The 18717-nt window shown below is 42.9% G+C and overlaps 3 protein-coding genes across 3 annotated transcripts; 1 reads left to right on the top strand and 2 right to left on the bottom strand.

Annotated features, from left to right (window-relative positions):
- Positions 1-2034: 2034 nt before the first annotated feature.
- mrpl20 (mitochondrial ribosomal protein L20) lies at positions 2035-4158 on the bottom strand. Its single transcript, XM_036531980.1, has 4 exons — positions 3950-4158; positions 3140-3250; positions 2874-2951; positions 2035-2656 (listed from the first exon to the last, which is right to left on the bottom strand). The coding sequence occupies exons 1-4, from the start codon at positions 4034-4036 to the stop codon at positions 2483-2485; spliced, it is 450 nt and encodes a 149-aa protein (XP_036387873.1). The 5' UTR covers positions 4037-4158; the 3' UTR covers positions 2035-2482.
- An 81-nt stretch (positions 4159-4239) lies between these two features.
- sdhb (succinate dehydrogenase complex, subunit B, iron sulfur (Ip)) lies at positions 4240-9226 on the top strand. The gene is made up of 8 exons (XM_036531543.1): positions 4240-4346; positions 6172-6305; positions 7424-7509; positions 7678-7814; positions 8070-8186; positions 8349-8450; positions 8713-8835; positions 9079-9226. The coding sequence occupies exons 1-8, from the start codon at positions 4278-4280 to the stop codon at positions 9157-9159; spliced, it is 849 nt and encodes a 282-aa protein (XP_036387436.1). The 5' UTR covers positions 4240-4277; the 3' UTR covers positions 9160-9226.
- A 2608-nt stretch (positions 9227-11834) lies between these two features.
- LOC118778926 (aquaporin-4-like) lies at positions 11835-14615 on the bottom strand. The gene is made up of 4 exons (XM_036530727.1): positions 14205-14615; positions 13460-13624; positions 13170-13250; positions 11835-12197 (listed from the first exon to the last, which is right to left on the bottom strand). Exons 1-4 carry the CDS (start codon positions 14598-14600, stop codon positions 11835-11837), a joined length of 1005 nt encoding a protein of 334 aa, XP_036386620.1. The 5' UTR covers positions 14601-14615.
- Positions 14616-18717: the final 4102 nt, after the last annotated feature.

Below are 18717 nucleotides of genomic sequence, written 5' to 3'. Positions count from 1 at the left end.
TCAAGGGGAGAGCTCTCCTCTCTGTGCCAACACCCCCTCTCTCCCTTGTTAGGATTCTTCTGTCTTTCTAAAGTGCTGGACCCAATGATCCACCCAGGCAGAGGCCGAGGTAATCTCAGACACTGTCCTGAGCTGGATTGGCATCTACCTTTCAGACTGCTCATGCCAAATCACCTGATGAGGTTCTGTTCCACCTTCTCAGGCTGTCACGAGTCCCCAGGATTCAGTACATGGCGCCTCCTTCTATTTTTCCTTCATATCAGATCACTTGAACCTCTTATTTGTGGCCTTTCCCTTTTCCTGCATCTATTATTAGGATGACTCCCACTCATTTACATGTTTCTCCTGCACTGTAGCACACATCCTGTGGAGATCCCTATTCAGGAACTCTACGACTTCCCAGCCATCATCACACCTCATGCTCCTGCCACCAGCTCTCTGCACAGCACTTCCACCCCTCCACAGCCACTATTCACAAAATGGCCTCTGTAGCGGCAGAATGTGCCTTATACCTGAAACCATGAGAGCTGCAAAATTGCTCTGAATTGTCCAGCGGTCACTGAGAACCAGCATTTTAGTTTGGCTTTTTCTTAGCACCCAGCATCTGCCCAGCCCATGACATGACTGAAGTTTTATGTAATACTAATCTTACAGATAATTATTAGGTACTATGCGAATGTTATTATATGAGGCAGTGATGCTGTTATAGATTATTTTAGCAGTGTATGCATGTTAGTATGATATAATAACGTTGGGAAGAGTGGTGAAGTGGTAAAGAGTCAGGCTTGTAACCTAAGTTGACTCCAAATGGAACACTGCTGTTGTACCATTGAGCAAAGTACTGAGCCTGTATACACAGCTGAATAAATGGACAACATAAAAATTGTAAGCTATGTAAGTCACTCTGGATCAGAACGACTGAACAGAATCTACTAAAAAAATATATAATACTGTAAACTAATATATTGCATTTATGTAGCATTTTTATTGAGTCTGAAAATGCTTTTCTGGGGTGGGGGGGTTGGAATTCTGGGAGGTGCGACCTCAGCCACCCCCATTGTTTGACACCCATCCAGTCTCTGTTTTGCACGTGCACATGCACGAAACATCATGTGAAGTAGACAGATGGGAGATTTACTCAGCCGATTAAACTGGCGGAGGATTTGGTGCGATTGGGAATTTTGCCAGGACTTTTTGAACTCCCTCCTCGCTGCAATGAGCGCTTTAAATTTACGTTTATATTTTCCATTCAGTAGACGCTCTTGTCCAGAGTGAGTCTCCAATGTGCAAACACAAAGTGCATTTAACATTACCACAGCATTTTTAACTATCAAAGCGATTCAGGGCCTTGATTTAACGCCTCATCCAAAAGAAGGTATCTACCCACTTCCAAGTGATAAGGTTGCTTCCAAATTCTTCCATCCAAGTACTAAACAAGTTCAACCCTACTAAGCTTCAGCCATCAGGCAGAAGATGGCTAGAGGGTGGTATTGTTGCTGGAAAGTGACTTTGCTTTTAGAACATTTGGATTCCATCTGTACAGATGCTTGCTCTGTGTTAAGTTTGATTCTCAGTCCATCAGGATGTTATTCCTACAGGTACAATAGCTATGTATTAGTAGTTGTACCTATGCTATGTTCTTGTTGGTCATGTTGCTTGTCACCTTGTAAGTCACTTTGGATGACAGATTCTGCCTGAATATGAATAGCGCTGGTGTGTAACTGTGGCACTGTAATGTGTAGATCTACACATATAGGAGCAGTTTTAGAGAAACCGTAATCCATATTTAAGCTTTGCTGGTATTGTAAAATTAATGGACAGATTAATGGGACTAAATAGAATTCTGTTTCTGAAAGATTTAAGTTAAAATATTTATCATTTTGGTGGGTTTTTCCATGATAATATATTGTTAACCCCTGAAGAAAATAGGAGGATGAGAGGTGAAAGCCATATTTTTACACTTAGGAGACACACGGGTACATGTTGTATTAAAACCAACTTCTTCAATAGTAATAAAAAAACCATAGGGTGGATAACAAAAAGGTTTTATTGATGGCTTTAACATTCTTGTGTCTTCAAAGGAAGGCAAGTGCTCAGATCTACATATCTAAATCACAACACATAGCATAACAAATGTTAGTGGGCAGACATCACCAGTAAAAAGTCACATTCTCTCCTCAAACTCTCGTTTGACCCATTTGCCAGCACCCCTTCTCCCTGAACACCACTGTCTGCAATTGAATGATTAAGGATAGTCAGGGTTCACCTGACTCACCAGGTGCTGAACACAGGATACAAGCGTCCAGTCTCCACCCTCTGGTTAGACCCTACAGAGAAGTAGGGTTCCACTGTCGCTGTGCATAACTGACCAGAACGGACAGCAAAAGGAGGAACTGACAGGGAAACGAGGTAGGGCTAACACTTTGGTCAGCTGGTAGAGGACAGAAAGGTCACTGCCATAAGCCAGCGGGGGGCTGTGGGATCAGTGTGACTGGACGATGCGGGAAAAGACACCGGGTGGCTCTTTGCCATCTCCTAGCGCGGCTCGCAGTCCCTCGTCCCGCCGTGCTTTGGCCAGCGTGGCGAGGGCGAGGAATGAGCGCGGCTCCGTAATGGCCAGGTCACTCAGGATGCGTCTGTTCACCTGGACGTCGCTCTGAGAGGGAAACAAGAGTGGAAAGAAGGAGAGTCAGTACACTCACACAACAACAATTAGCAGAGACTAAAACGACAGCAGCTCACTGCCTGAACTTGGTGAGGGTATTAATGTCAAAGACGAACGTAGGCCTGAGCCCTAGCATTCAAAGTCCAGGTCAGAATAGGCGTGGTACTAGTGAACCGTGACCAGCTTGTAGGCAATATGGTGCACCGACCTTAACCAGGTTGTGAATGAGGGCAGGATACTTCAAGCCATGTTCCCTGGATGCAGCCGCAATGCGAGAAATCCACAGCTGGTAAAGACAGGGAAATTACAGCAATTACTCTGCAACTGACATCAGCACAATTACCTTTCTCAATGTGCCAGTTAATGCAGCTGATAGTATTCATAGCTTTCAGATCGACGGTAATAAATAATATCACCTGCAACCTCATATTGTAATCACAATCATTACTACCACTTTGTTAAAGACAGTCCTACCTGTCTCATGTCCCTCCGTTTGGCCTTGCGCCCCTTGGTGGCATACACAAAAGCCCTGCGGACCGCCCTCACTGCCAGACTGAAACACCGGTTTTTCCGACCCCGGAAGTGCTGAGGAAGAGTGACAGAGGGCATGAACGGAGCGAAGTAAGAGTGAAAAGATAGAAGATACAGAAGGAGGCAGAGAGGTGAAGGGAGGACATAGGGTGAACAAAGAGCGCAAACAAAATAGTGAAAAGGGCTGTCAAAAAAATACAATGTCTAATAAATAATTCATCTTGACAGAATCCTTTCCGAAAGACCTCAAGGTACAACACACGCACAAACACTAAAACAGTGACAGTTAGGTGGACGAGCGACTGTATCACAAGTATTACTATGTGACCATTGGTGATTTTAGCTTGATTTCATGTTATTAGCCAGCTGTGTCCCACATGAAGCTCGAACGTTCGGTTAGCACGTTAATGTTGCGTGAATCTGTCAGTCATACAAGGTCTTAGTAAGATTTACAGTCTTACGCACATAGTAACATTAGAATACTAACGCAAGACTAACCAGAAAAACGAAGATCTGCGAATTTGTAATTGCCACTAAATTTAAAAATACCAAAAATGGGTTACCTCTCGGTGCTGTTATAGGCAAACTATGTCGTAACCCTGCGGATGGCATAGTTGCCGTCCCAAATTATCACAAGAAAATATGATAACCTACATGCTTTCCTGTAGGAACATTCGTCTATACAACGAGCTATCTGTTGTAGCTAATCAACTAAGCCAGCTAGGTTTTGCTAGCTAGCGTGTATGCTCTCACCCGTGCATTCTTCAAGACTTCTTGGACTCTCCAGTATCGATCTGCTCCACGGCTACGGATCCAGCAAGACAAAGTCAGAAACACCATCTTTGCTAACAATTAATATTTACTAAATCTGCGTCGCTATTTTCCCTTTCAGAAACCGTTACATTGACCTCTACACGCCGTATACTGCAACACACTTGACTACACATACGTTGCCATCTTTGACGGAGTGACACGTGAGAATGGCGTCAGAGGTACACGTCACGGACCGGATAGCGTCACTGGATTGTGGGAGAGCGGAAGGCAGTGAGAAGAGAGGTCAGTCATAGTCAGATTGTCCAAGATGTCGGTTGTGTGTTTCTCCTTGAACCGCTGCGGCGCCCTGGCATTCCGTTCCCCTGCTGGGTTCGTGGTAAGACTGCACGTCCTGAAGAGGGCAGCCGGGGTTGTGGGGTAGGATGTGATAAAGCTGGTCGGAATGAGTGACACAGAACAAAAAACAAATGAGACAGGGGCTTGTGTGCCCACGTCATTGGGATGCCGTTAGCTAGTAGCTAAGCTAACTAACTTGCAGGATTGGTAGCCACAGTGTTGAGTTCTCCTTTGGGGTTAGCTTGTCGGTGTGTCATTGCTGCCGGCTAGACTCTAGGGGACGTTTTTGATGAACTTCGACTTTATGGCGCAGTTAGATTAGTTAACCTTAGGTTGATAGCCGGTTCGCTTCATAATCCGATATCTGGAGAGATTAGGTTGGCTGCTGGCTATGTCATGTGTGGTGCCTCGGATGTCAGTTTGAAAGATTCTCATGAAACTGGCTAAGTATGATTAGCTAGCTATTTTGTGCCTTGAATAACAGTTAGGTAGGTGCAGATCAGCTGTACAAACACTTAGTAGCTGAAGTCAGCTAACTTCAAATGTGCACTGAAGTCAGGAGGAAGTAGCTAATAGCAGCTAGCTGTCACAATAATTATAGCCAGAGAACAGTGCCAGTTTACCAAGTAATGCTAGCTGTCAGTACACCTTTATCTTGCTAGATGCTTGATCTAACGACACATCTGGTCTACTTCTCCCACTTTCTAACGGCCTCAGATGCACTGCAAATCTGGCAGTTGTAAGGAGCTATACCTGGGTAGCTGGCGACTGTAGCTGGGTTTGTGTTGAGAGGTGTCTTTGCTCACACGGAACAGAACAGTAAGGTTTAGTCGCTGGACTGTCGTTTGGTTTTTAGCATCCTTACAAAAGATAGGTTTGGGTGAGGTCTGTTCGCTGTATTTTGCGCTACTAAAAGTATGATATTTTGATAACTGGACCTAGTCGTTTTCTTAAGTTATGCTCTTTTAAAATGAATTGATGAAGAGATAGCATCCCTTAATTATATTTTTTGTCTAACCAATGTGCACAGCGTTATGCAAGTGTGATTGTCTCCTGAACACATCACCTTCATTGTGTAAAATGATAGTTAAGTAACCCGTTGCGGTGATATAACACTGACGCAGTACAGCCTTGTTGCCGCTAGGGGGACGTCATGATATGATTCGAGCGCTGCCTGCCGTTACATATGCAGCATTACTCAACACATGTTACAATGGAGTTAGATAAGGCAAATAAAATTTCCTTGTTGAGTACTTGTTTACCAAAGCACACCTACGATGACTCAAGAGCTTGGGAATTAATGTTGCTGAGACAGCGATTTAGTCCCTTGTCCTTTAAATCTATTATTCGGCTGGTCACTCACGAGCCGTGCATCTATGAATGTGAAAGCATCTGTTCTCGTCTCTTTTCGACGTATTTTGCATCCAACAAGCTCACACACGAGCTGTTACGAATCCAGAGAAATTGAATGCCCCTTTTCTTCTAGGAAATATTTGCTCAGTAATTCATCTGCGTATTTTAAATTGCCTGCCGTAATTACGTCTGTTATATTAAAAACTGCATTTAGTCGTCATGATTGATAACTGCCTGTTACAACCAAAATCTCTCAAACTACAAGAAGGAGTTTGATTACATTTTTCTTGAAATCAGAACATGGGTATAAATAAATAAATAAATAAATGATGTACTTTATCTTAGACCAGAAAGAATGCCTAAACTCACAGCCCGATCTTAACCCAGACTGTGGAATTCACACCAAGTCTCACAATGAATTAATTTGTCTCAGCTCATTTTTAGAGGAGACAGCATGATAATGTCACCAAAAACGACGCATCGAGTGTAAGTTCTTGCTCCATCTCTTCCAGGCGGTGCGGTTTGCCCAGACCGCGGCCGCCCCTGCGGTCCAGCCCAGAATCAAGAAGTTCCAGGTGTACCGCTGGGACCCTGACAAGCCTGGAGACAAACCTCGAATGCAGACCTATGAGATCGACCTCAACACGTGAGTGCAAAAATTGCATGTTTTTAGTCAAGAGTGTCAGCTATGTCAATAGTGAAGTAGTGCACTTGTATAGGTATGGCATTATTATTACTGATGTTGTTGTTGATAATGACAACAATAATAATATTAATAATATATGATAACAATAATAGTAATAATAACACAATATATAATAATAATATATTAAGTAATATATAATTTAATATAATTTATATAATAATATATAAAATAGTGTTACTTGTGTACTAGTTAACTATCATTCAACCTGTGTGTTTACTACACATTTTTACTCAGTTACATTGTTTTAGGTGTTTATAGTTATTTCATTTTTTAAAGGATTTAATTTTCAAGTGGAATATTTCATTGGTGACGACCTCCCTCTTATGTATGCAGTCCTTTCCTTTTTTAGAGCAGGCTGATGCTAAAGGCAAGATCATATTACCCATTTTGCAAAGGGTAAACAAACCAGCTCTACATCCGGGTTACCACATGCCAATACCCAAACCTGGCTTCAGTTCCCATAGCAGGGTTGACCGCAGAGGCTTCCTGCTCTTAACTCTGTCTGAATGGGGCTGATAGAACAGTTAACACAACAGATAAAGGCATGTGTTGCAGCAGACACCCTAGTCAATGGAATAAGGACCCTAAATATGTAAACCATGGGAAAGAGCTGGGTTGAGCATGTCAAGCATTTGTGAAACACCTCTGTAAAAAGCCATCTGTTTCACATGTCCTTAAAACTAATACTGAATTTCTGTGAAATGTGGATAGTCCAATAAATAGTTTTTCAGTCAACGGCTTTGTACAAAATGAGCCTTTTAACAGGCTCACTGGTGACATACCGACAATGTCCTTCAGCAGTGACAAACAGTGGCATAATGTCGATACTCTCTAGCTGGCCAGCTGGCTGACTTAGAAGCCCTCTCGTGCTGGGCGACAGTTTGCACTGTAAGCCGTGAGCTATAAAAGAGCTGTATCAGGTGTCCTGGAGCTTTGAAGTGTCACATCTCTGTGCACTCTGGCTTCAGGCTTGTAATGCATCATTTCACAGCACAGGGTGTGTTGGTTTGCTTGTGACCCCCTGTCTCATTGACTGACCAAGCCTTTCCTCCCATCAGCTGTGGACCCATGGTGCTGGATGCACTGATCAAGATCAAGAACGAGATGGACTCCACGCTCACCTTCCGCCGCTCCTGCAGAGAGGGTGAGGGGGTGGGAAACTGGGGGTGGGGGGGGCATAGGCATGCGCTGTATACATACCGTGCACATCAGCCCTACCTGCACTGCACTGCACTGCACACCGTAGTCCTTTACCGTGCCTGAACTGGAGAATGAATGTTATCTCAGCGTCTGCGTGTGCTCGGTCGCACAGGTATCTGCGGCTCCTGCGCGATGAACATCAACGGGGGCAACACGCTAGCCTGCCTCAACAAGATCGACACTAACACCAGCAAAGCGACCAAGATCTACCCGCTTCCGCACATGTACGTCGTCAAGGACCTGGTGCCCGTGAGTATCCAGTCCCTACCGACGATGCTGAGGGTCAGGAGTGTAGTCGCGACGGTGTTCGCACAGGCCGTGTTGAAATGAAGCGTGGTGGTGTGACCCGTAAGGCCAGAGTCTTCGAATGACGCATGGTGGTAAGGTGTGTAATGCTCAAGCCTGAGAATGAAGCACAGCAGTAAGGTGTGCGGTGCCTCGGGCCCCCTAAACACGCCAGTCTCTATCAGTCTGTCTGTAACGCCAGCCTCTCGTGTGTCGCAGGACATGAGCAACTTCTATGCGCAGTACAAGTCCATCGAGCCCTACCTGAAGAAGAAGGATGAGTCGAAGGAGGGGAAGGAGCAGTACCTGCAGAGCGTGGAGGACAGGCAGAAGCTGGTGCGTCCCCATCCCGCCGCGTCAGATTCAGGGAACGCGGCACAGCACGTCTGACTGTGTCCTGTGCTCCTTGTTCTGGGGGAGGAGCGTAGCATTGTAATGCGCGAATCCGCCCGTTTAGTTGCGCCGGCGCTAACATCTGTCCTCCTCTCTCTTGCTCAGGATGGTCTGTATGAGTGCATTCTGTGTGCCTGCTGTAGCACCAGCTGTCCCAGCTACTGGTGGAACGGAGACAAGTACCTGGGCCCCGCTGTCCTCATGCAGGTCTGTGTTTTGTGTGTGTGTGTGTGTGTGTGTGTGTGTGTGTGTGGGTGTGTGTGGGTAAGGGCCAGTCAATTTGGGTAGATAGTCCCAGTACCAAGGGGACTGCAGTGCCACACAGAAAGCAAACAACTTATTAGAGCAGCTTGAATCTTGAATATGCTTCATGACTGCATTTGCCAGCTTGTTGCACGCGATCTTCTTTCTGCCACAGTAAGGCGATGTTAATGCAGGCTTGTATAATTTCTCCGTTCCCCCCTCCCAGGCGTATCGCTGGATGATCGACTCGCGAGATGATTACACGGAGGAGCGACTGTCCAAGCTGCAGGACCCCTTCTCCTTGTACCGCTGTCACACCATCATGAACTGCACCAAAACCTGCCCCAAGGTACCCCGACACAACACACTGTCCCCACCCCCCCACCCGCTTCTTATCGTAGCAAACACAGCTCAGTACATTTTTCAACACCGAATCCAGATCCACCACAATGTCGTATTGTGCCCTGCAGTTACATGGGCAGCTGTGCCGTTCTGTCAGTGACCCGTAAGATTCTCACGGGCTTTTCTAGTAACTGTTTCTCTTTCTCTCTCCCCCGCTCCTTATCTGCTCTCCTTCCTGCCCCGACCGTAGGGACTGAACCCTGGCAAGGCAATAGCAGAGATAAAGAAGATGATGGCGACTTACAAGGAGAAGAAATCAGCTACTGCCTGAACCTTAGACACATGGCCCCTGAACACTCCTCCCTAGACACATCGCCCCTGAACACTCCTCCCCCCACTTCCATGAATAATAAATAATTATTAGAATTATCGGTGAGGTCCGACTGACCTGTAATTTTATTTGCTTTTATTATTATACACTCCAGCACTGGTGGCAAGGAATGCTGGGAAAGAAGGGGGTGGTCCACACAGGGACACAGGGAAATTTGAGAGTCTTTGTGTGACAGCGTGTATGAGAGAAAGAGACGAGTCAAGGCTGTATAAATAGTCAGCTCATATTTGTGCTTGCTGTATAGCCTGGCAAGAGCGTATGTGTGTGTGTGTGTATGTGTGTATCTGTGTGCGTGCTCTCACAGTTAACGTCAGGTTCAGACATGTAAATGAAACATTCAACCCTTCCATTATAAAGACGGGAGACTTGTTGCTAAAAATAAAGCACATTAAAATGCTCTGGATGGCCACTGATTGCTTTATTCACTGTATTGTGAAGAATCCAGTGGACTGCCGGCTCATATGCTTTCATTTCTCTTAGCAGTATTGTTTTGTGTTTGTGTTTTTCAATAAGTTAATACAAGTTAATACAATACACTAAAATATTAATGGAATATGAAGAACACTCGTGTTCTGCCCATAAAGGATTGCAGCTTCAAAGCTGAGTGGTGGAGGTTACCTGGTAAGGAACTAAGGCCATTTTCATGTTTTGAAAACGGGAAGCAGTTTAACTTGTGCTGTTGTTTCTCGGTTAGAAGACAGCATTTGATACTTGTCCAGAGTAGCTGCAGGTACAGTTGATGACTGCAGAGTTGTACAGGTCCGACTAATGACAGCAAAGAAACAAAATGAATGTCAGCTTGGAATGACAATGTGTTTTGCCAGTATTGAGTGCAAAACAACTGGTTTTTATATCCATAGATATAAATGTAGATAGTATAGATATAAATGTAGATAGTATGTCTGTAAATGGTCTCATATTAAGTCATTTCAATTTCAGTAATTCTTTTCTGTGCTGTTGGTATGTTTCTTTGTTTCTCCAAACAAAGTTCCTGGCTCACAAAATCCAGGTCGATAAGAAAACTGTAGGCTTAGGTACGTGTACATGCTTTGCTACAAAAACATCAGGAAACAACGCTATCATTTTGAAAAGAGGTGGAAATGCCTCGTAGGTACTTTTTTCAAATGATGGGAATTGCATTATATCTGAATCATACTCATGATACTTTCACTGTAATAGCTACAATATAGATTCAATAAATTACTTGTGTATAGTCCCTGCCAGCCATTGAGATTTATGAAACAATGATTCAACTTTATGAGTCAACTCAGTGGACCTCAGTAATTTTCCTCATCCAAAGTTTTTTCAGAGACCTACATCAAGCCAGAAAATAATATGTGCAAGATTGTGCAGGGCTTTAGATTTTAGTGATATATGGTTAGTACTCATTCTTATTTATGTCCATGTGCTTGTTTTACATTGGATTTAGATTTATTTTGATGATGGGTTTTTCACTCAAAGATGTTTTTAAACCAATTTTCAGTACATTAATTTTAATACGTATCTGGTCTATCTTGATCTGTCTCAAGATAGTGAGACTAAATAGATAATAAATTGTTGGTAATATTAAAATCCTGAATTATATAGGGGACATGTCACTTTATTTTTTTCTTATCTGCCTTCTTGTATGATTTAAATGTATTTCGCATGTAATTAAGAGGAGCATTTCCCTTACAGCACCCCCTGTGAACTTAGCCTATGTACCAAATTTGATTAGGACGGCACTCTTACAAAGTACATATTTTATGTTGTTGTCATGTGGATGGAATGTCCCTTTTTTTGAAATACAATCACAATGTCCTCTTGGCCGCTGACATATAGCAATATCACTGATATAAAAATGCCTGACTACCAGTGGTTACGAAAACAATATTTCTGCCTAGCCAGGAACAACTTAACCTATGTTACATTCATTTCTCTCCCGGGAAAGGAGTAAGAATGGAGGGGGAGGGCAGGGAGAGGACAATCATTCCGTGATATCCAATATTCAAGTTAAGTTATTCATCATACCAAGACCTATTCCAGAAAGCCCCAAAAATGTTTTGCAGGGCAATACTAACTGCATTGTATCTGTGAATAATGTGGGTAAGTCAAACACGTTCATGTTTTTTTTTTTTGCTGTCATCAGTTGGATCTGTGCAACTCTGCAGTCTTCAACTGTACCTGTTGCTATTCTGGACAAATATCAAATATTCCCTTCTAACTGACATACAACATTGCTTCCCTTTCTCAAAATGTGAAGATGGCCTCAATGCTGCTTAAAACTAGTCTCGGGAGAGGGACGCTTCCTGGAAAAAGTCTTCCAGCACTTAATTAATCAGTCAGGTTTCAGGTTTATTACAAAAATCAGATAAAATAAATACAGGGGTTATTATAAACAAGAGTTTATAAGTTTACAAAATGTAAGTTGAGGGGAATCTGAAAAAGGACAATACTGAAGAGCACATACTTAAAACAGACTGTCATGGTATAAAGCTTTACTTGACTTCCCTTTAATGTACCCTCACATTTTCACATAACACTCACTGCCCTTCTCTCCATAAGAACTCTAACTTATATATTTAACATAAACCTTTAAGCTGCAAAGAGAAGGTCACTGGTACGTTTCTCTTACGTCAGATGTATAAGTCAGAATCTTTGGTGGTCATCTCTGATGCTCTTGGTGGCCTTGCAGGCAGCATTCCACCAAACGGGTCGTTGTTGTCGAAAGCATTCAGGCCGTTATTCTCTGGGCTCTCCATGGTGATGCCGTTCAGAGCCTGTGGTTGCATGTTCTCATCCGTCTCTGCAGCGATGTCGTCAAAGGGCCCTGCCTCGTTGTTTTCGGCCTTCTCCATCTCGATGGCCTGGAAAGGCTCCGCCTCCTCTTTGTACTTCTCCCCGGTGTCCACGGTGGCGTCCTTCGGGGTGGCTTGGCGGAGGAACTTGTGCAGTGCAGCGGCAATGATTCCACCCAGAATGGGACCCACCCAGTACACCTGGAGCAGATAAATAGCCTTATTTAGCAACATAATATCCGAGCACAGGAGTCTGTAAACACTCCAAATCCACAACCCATTTTATGATGAGGATGCTTTCTGTGAGTAACAAGTCTTGACGAAATATTAGCCAAACCTTTACCAACCTTAACACAATGTCAATGTTTGCAGCGATATCAGCTTGTGCCTCAATGTTTTTTACATTGTATTTTAATGCAACTGGGACATGACAATGACTGTGATAACCACAGAGCTGCTCCTCTTGTCAGATTTATCTCTTTGTTAGCTGAGTCAAGTCATGCGATAGTATTTTTGGAGTGACTCTATAACCTTGTTCCTACCTATAATGAGTAAGAATTTTGATGTGGGCAGAGGCAGTCACTCAGTGGTATACAAACTAAATCAGAGTTTTGTACAAATTAACCCAGTATGCCATATTTTATCTATTAAATAAACTGATGGCAATCACACTGAAGTATACCCTAAATACACCTGGAACTATAAAGATAACTATAACTATAATGATAAAATATTTTCACTCACAATACAAGGATGATTATAACATGAACGGGATTTTCTGAGCGCATATGTGTAAAAAATTGCTGCAATCCCATTACTGTGATCATTCATGGAGCAAGACGTGCAATTTACGAATCAGACATGAAATCCTCAAAAACTCCACACAGAATGTATAAAAAATGCTGTATGAAGGATAATAGGGAATAAAAACAATAAGGAATAAGGCCATTTCTGGTAAATGAGTGCTACAGCTTAGCAATTCACTTCCAATACGTGGCTGAGGTGTCTTGCTAGTTTCCTCTCTCCAGCAAAAGTGTACAGAAAGGGAACTGATTGGCAGATGCAATGAACAATAATAGTATGACCACGACTAAACAATTTACAGTCGTGTTTATTTTTACAACTATCGTTCATAACTGCAACTAGGCCATGAACCATTTGTTTCCGTCTCACCCAGTGGTTTTGCCAGTTCCCGGTGACGACTGCGGGGCCAAGGGAGCGAGCGGGGTTCATGCTGGCTCCGGTGTATGGGAGCTGAAACAGCACAGAGGTCATTAGGTCAGCAGTTTAAGACTGTGATCAGCATGTAACACAGGAGGGCAGCAGCACGATTTGGCCAGAGATCAAATCCATGCGCTGTGCATAAAGGTAGCCAGATCACCTTATGTCTGCATGGCTGAGGCTTTTTTCCATTTTGCCAAACTGTGATATAGGACTGACAGTAATCCATTCACGTGACTTACCGCAAACAGGTGGCCGACGGATAGGGAGAAACCAACAGCAAGAGAAGCTGTGTCCTTGATTTTGCTGCTCTTGGGGTCACAGGTGGCAAGCACAGTGAAGACTAGCTGGAACGTGATCAACAGCTCCAGTATGAAGCCCTGAAGCATCGTGACTTTGGAACTGTGCTGTTGAAAAACAGACCGTTGTCAGTCACTGAAGTAGTTTTCATCAGGTCATAAGTTCGAAGATTGTTAAACCAAAGCTGTTTTTATATTTCTGTTACGTATTTGGGTGGGCTTTATTTATTATTATTATGCTTGGAGAGTCTAATTTGAACTTTACTATACATTTTTAATACATAAAATACCATTTTTTTGTGTTTGTTCTTCCCAACGATCCTGTTTACTTGTAAAATGTAAATGTAAAACATACAACAAACAGACAACTCCAATTGCACTATATTTTCAAATTAGACCTTTTGACTGACATTCCCAATACTAACTGTTTTGCCATTTCAACTATGTATAATCACGAGAATTACCTAGGCTAAAACAAAACTGGATCTCTACGTAAAATCACATTGGAAATAGCTAAGTTCCAAATGAAGCTATAAAGACAAGCTTGAATACACAGTGAAAGAGACTCTACTCTTCACCACAGTTTCCCTCATCCATCTTCCATGACAATGTTAAACCACAGCTGTTGAGACACTTGTAATTAAATATCTGGAGAGAACTATCTCCGCTACATCCTATCATTTCTTACCCTGGTCACTCCGAATTGCCCCCTCAAGGTCTTGGGCGTCAGCACGTACAGGATCCCACTGCCCGTGATGGCCCCAAGGCACTGAGCGACCACGTAGCAGAAGGCCTTGACCAGGCCGACTTGGCGGGTGAAGACCATGGACAGGGTGATGGCGGGGTTGGTGTGCGCCCCGCTGATTTTGCTGAAGCCCTGCACCATGGTGGCGAAGCTGAGCCCGAAGCAGAGCGAGATCACAAGCTGGCTGGCGGGGTGCGGGTACACCTGCGGCTCCTCCTTGGACGCCTCCCAGTTTATAGTCGAGCCCAGGCCGAGCATGACGAACAGCAGGGTCGCCAGGAACTCCCCGGAGACCGCCCTGAGGGCCTTCTTGTTGAGGAATCGCCTGAACGCAATCATTATGTACTCGCAATTGCAGAAGTGTGGGCAGTTCCTGATGACAAGAGCATTAGATTAGCTTAACTGCACTCGTTACCAACCTAAAAAAAAAAAAAAAAGTGTTCATGCACAATGTGGCTATAACATGACTGCCATGCTAGGTCATTAGCTAGCTGTAAGCTCAATTAAATATGATCTAACATCCACTTACTCTTGACTTTAAATGCTCTAACTAGCCAGGTAAGTTGTACATTTCTAGCTTTGTGAGATGGGAAAGCCAGGCGAAAGATAGAGCATAATGCCAATGTAATTAAAGTACTAAAATTAGCACTAAGAAATGTTTGGTAGGTGTGCAGTGAACCCATTCCAACAGTCAGAAATATAGTAATGATTCTCACTTTATGACGAGATTCTCCCTAACCCTGGTAGCCTTCTTAAGCTTTTTTGTCTGTACAAAAGGCAACAACAGATTACTGTGCAACACTCTGGTCTGGGCGGTCTCTTTTTTCCCCAGCGTCTTGACTTCATGAAGTCATGGCGTCTCACTTCCTTATCTCTCAATTTCTCTGCATTGCTTCACCCATGATGTTTTTCCCAGAGCGAATACAACTTGCCCATTCTCCATTTTTCCCCTAACATTTTTTTCTACCACGACTCAGTCAACTGACTGTAACATTGTGGCTGTAGATTTCCTGTTAGAGAAGTTCCTTCCCTTTTTTGCTGAAACAATTGGGCTTTTCTAGAGAAATCCTACAGGACTCTTCCATTCTTCCCTACCACACACTTTCTGAATGCCGGCAGTGTTTTTTTTTTCTCCAGAACGCTAGATCGATGCAACAGAGGGAAGATGTATACAACATATGAAGCAGAGAAAAAAAACTTTTACATCACTAGGTGTACAATTTCAGCAATTCCATTTCCAATTTCCATTTCTACATCTATAGCATTCACAGCTCTTTAATGCATGACTTCCTCTCTGTTTTACCATTACCCTTGGGATGGCAGCAAGTGGTGCTTTGACCATGCAGAGTTACAGTTCTAGCGAGGGAAAAGTAGATTTTCATTCTCCATCCCAGTCATGGTGACTGTGAGCAGAAGATGAAAACTCATGCACAAAATCATAAAATACTTGTCTGCTGCTATTTTATCTGCATAGCAATCCTTTACGATTAAGAAGCACTCAAAATCTAATATATATATATATATATATATATATATATATATATGTATATATATATTTTTTTTGACAAATTTATCAAATTGCCCATTTCTCCCAGTAGCTGACTGTAAAATTGGGCATGTAGGGATGTACAGTGTAGATTATCTGGTAACCTCTGAGGAATAGCTATAGCTTTATTTTTCAGGGAGTAAGACTTACAGAGCATGCATGGGGAAGTTCTCAGGGTAACTTTCAAGTCATACGCACTTACCCTTTTTACTACTAATGCGCTCATGTGAAGTACACATAGAAACTTAAATTAGCTGTTAAGGTAAAGTCAGCATATACGTGGCCCTGGTGGAAGTATACAGTCAATTCCCTAGTAATGTCTGCCTTTTAGTTTGAGGTCGGGCTAGACTGTTAGCTTGTTAGCTGGCTGGCTAACTTAAGAAGTTTTCTTCTTTAACCTAGCTAGCTAACGTTAGTGAGAGAAACCTTTTATCGTTAACTAGCCGGCTGATACCCCTGGATCATTAAGCATGGTCTCAGCTTGACAATAACCTAAGCTAACATTTATTTCTTTTTCTCCTGGGTAGCAGCCTACAAATATCCATCGACAGCTCGCGACCAGACTGATTTTCAAGCTTGCTATAGTGATCGTTAACTTCCTACGTTAATGTTATAACGTTAGCTCCGCTAGCAGCTATTACCAGCTACATCACGCCTGCTATTACTGGACGTCGATTACCCCTTCCAAATAACTTCTGGCACATCACTTGCCTTCTCTGAGCAACGTCTGTCTGCTGTTTCTGTGTCTTCTACCGGGATCCCCTTCTCTTGAATAACTTTAGATCCTATGAGCTACCTATTAAATTAGCGGTCTAGCTAACAGGTTAACGTTGTGCTTAAATGAAGACGGTGATCTGCGGGTTTTGTATAATGGTAGCCTGCTACAATTCCACACCACCAGAAAAGTCTCCAAACGTTATGTTCTAGCTAAACTTGTTTAAAACATAAACGTCGTTTTAATACAATAAATGGGTGTTATCTCACTCACTCAGCCATGTCCTCACTGGATATCGCCAACTGAATCCTGCAGAACGTTGGAATTTAACTGAACTTGACAGCGTCACCAACTGACACTTTTAGAACGTTACTTATTGCGGTTTCATTGGAGGCGCCATGTGGTGCATTATTCAAACTTTACCTTCCACTCGCTTACACACATGAAGTGCATGCATACACATGCGAAACATGTCATACGCGTGTTGGCATTTCATAGAAAATATACAAAAATAACAATGTATTTTAAAAATAAAAAAGCCAGCCTTACACACACAGCCAAATAACTCAACTCAAAGAAAGGTGAGCTCAAGTTAAAGAATCCTGAGGAGCCTCCAAGACTAACAGCATCAGCTGATTACGCTCTATGATGTTTTAAAATGGGCATTTTTGACTCGGCAAACGCCAGATCTCTCTCTCTTTCTCTCCACCCATACAACTGTGTCTTATTCAAAACTCATCCAACGACCTGACAGTGCAACACTTCGTCCATGCGGCCATGCGGCATTTGGCTGCCCAAGTCCAATGCAGCGTTGTATAGTGACCATTAGAGGTCAGCAAAACTCCTGCAGATTTGGGGGATCCCTGCTCGTTCCAATTCAGATGTATTAAACGGGTGTTAGAGTGGCATCATTTTTAAATATTCCCATCGAATCAAGTACGACGTCTAGCAGGATGCAATCTGATAATAAATAAGAATATCGATAAAATGTATAATGAATAATTAATAAGTATTTGTCGTATTTTGTACTTAGAATATTTAATCGTTTAGCAATTAATAGGAACTCATCTTGCCCTTGGGCTTCTCTCTCTCTGAGAAACACTCTGGTGTCAGTTTCCCTCTCTGAGTACATGGCTCTGTGCGCTGCCCTATTTACATCTTCACTAATTCCCCTAATCAACATCAAAAATCAGAGGCAGCATAAGTGGTCCTGTGTGTATATTTATGTATCTAACTTTTTACCTGCTGAAAAAAGGAATATGCTTATTTGGATGAAAGCTAGTGAAATCGTTCCTTGTGGGACAATTAAAAAATATATTTTAGACCTACTATGTATTGCACAATGGTTGAGGTGTACACTCTACCAGGTGCCACTCTAGTTGTCGCTGTTGTATTTTTTCAGTTTTCAGTTTTGTATTTTTTTAAGTTTGATAAGCGTAAGATTGGTAATGCCATGACAGCTTGTGAAGAGGGAGGTGCTAAACTTTCAAGGGTCAGTGTAACTCAAAAACAAAAATGCAAAAGAATGTGAATTCTGCGGTTACAAGCAAGTTTCTAACACATGTCAGTAGGATTCAAGTCATCAATGTAATCCTGACAGGGAAACAGCAGCTTTGTATATTATAATTCATTTTATTAGCCGATGCCCTCATCCAGGCAACTAACATATTTACCATTTACACACCTAGACATTTAGTGATATTATTGAAGTTAAGCACGTTGCTTGAGGGTTCAACAGCAGAGCTCCAGCTGGGGCTAAAATCTGGAATCCTTTGATTAGAAGTTCCATAGCACTGTTTTCACCACACACCTTCACCCCATCCCTCTCTGCTCTCCCCTGTGGATACAGAATGATTCTCTCAGCCCATTGGTGTTGGAGAAGGCTGGGGGGCTCTGTGTTGCTGCTGTGTCAAGATTCCTCTGTATCTTCATGGCTGTTACGTGTACAAAGGGACACCCCTATAGGAGACCCCTCTCCATTAAAGTTGAGGCTTCTACATCAATCACTTACTGCTTCTTAAAGTCACTGACATAGAAGTATACACAGTATATTTTATGTATGGACTTATCATTGATTCTACATTTGGGAGATGGTTTGCCTTTACACCATGCAGACATTTCACGCAGATTCAAATCCAACATTCATTTTTTTAATGGCTGCTTTTTGTCTTTTCTTGTGTGTGTGATTACTGATG

The sequence above is a fragment of the Megalops cyprinoides genome, chromosome 6, assembly GCF_013368585.1.
Source record: "Megalops cyprinoides isolate fMegCyp1 chromosome 6, fMegCyp1.pri, whole genome shotgun sequence".
Taxonomy (NCBI): Eukaryota; Metazoa; Chordata; class Actinopteri; order Elopiformes; family Megalopidae; genus Megalops; species Megalops cyprinoides.
This window is presented reverse-complemented; position numbering and strand designations above follow the sequence as displayed.

Coding starts and splice junctions, on each gene's coding strand:
- mrpl20 (XM_036531980.1), bottom strand. CDS start 4,036: ATGGTGTTTCTGACTTTGTCTTGCTGGATCCGTAGCCGTGGAGCAGAT. Junction 3,251..3,949: donor AAGTCTTGAAGAATGCACGG/GTGAGAGCATAC, acceptor ACTCTTCCTCAG/CACTTCCGGGGTCGGAAAAA. Junction 2,952..3,139: donor AACGGAGGGACATGAGACAG/GTAGGACTGTCT, acceptor TGTCTTTACCAG/CTGTGGATTTCTCGCATTGC.
- sdhb (XM_036531543.1), top strand. CDS start 4,278: ATGTCGGTTGTGTGTTTCTCCTTGAACCGCTGCGGCGCCCTGGCATTC. Junction 4,347..6,171: donor GTTCCCCTGCTGGGTTCGTG/GTAAGACTGCAC, acceptor CATCTCTTCCAG/GCGGTGCGGTTTGCCCAGAC. Junction 7,510..7,677: donor CCGCCGCTCCTGCAGAGAGG/GTGAGGGGGTGG, acceptor TCGGTCGCACAG/GTATCTGCGGCTCCTGCGCG.
- LOC118778926 (XM_036530727.1), bottom strand. CDS start 14,600: ATGATTGCGTTCAGGCGATTCCTCAACAAGAAGGCCCTCAGGGCGGTC. Junction 13,251..13,459: donor CCGTCGGCCACCTGTTTGCG/GTAAGTCACGTG, acceptor GTGCTGTTTCAG/CTCCCATACACCGGAGCCAG. Junction 12,198..13,169: donor GGAACTGGCAAAACCACTGG/GTGAGACGGAAA, acceptor TATCTGCTCCAG/GTGTACTGGGTGGGTCCCAT.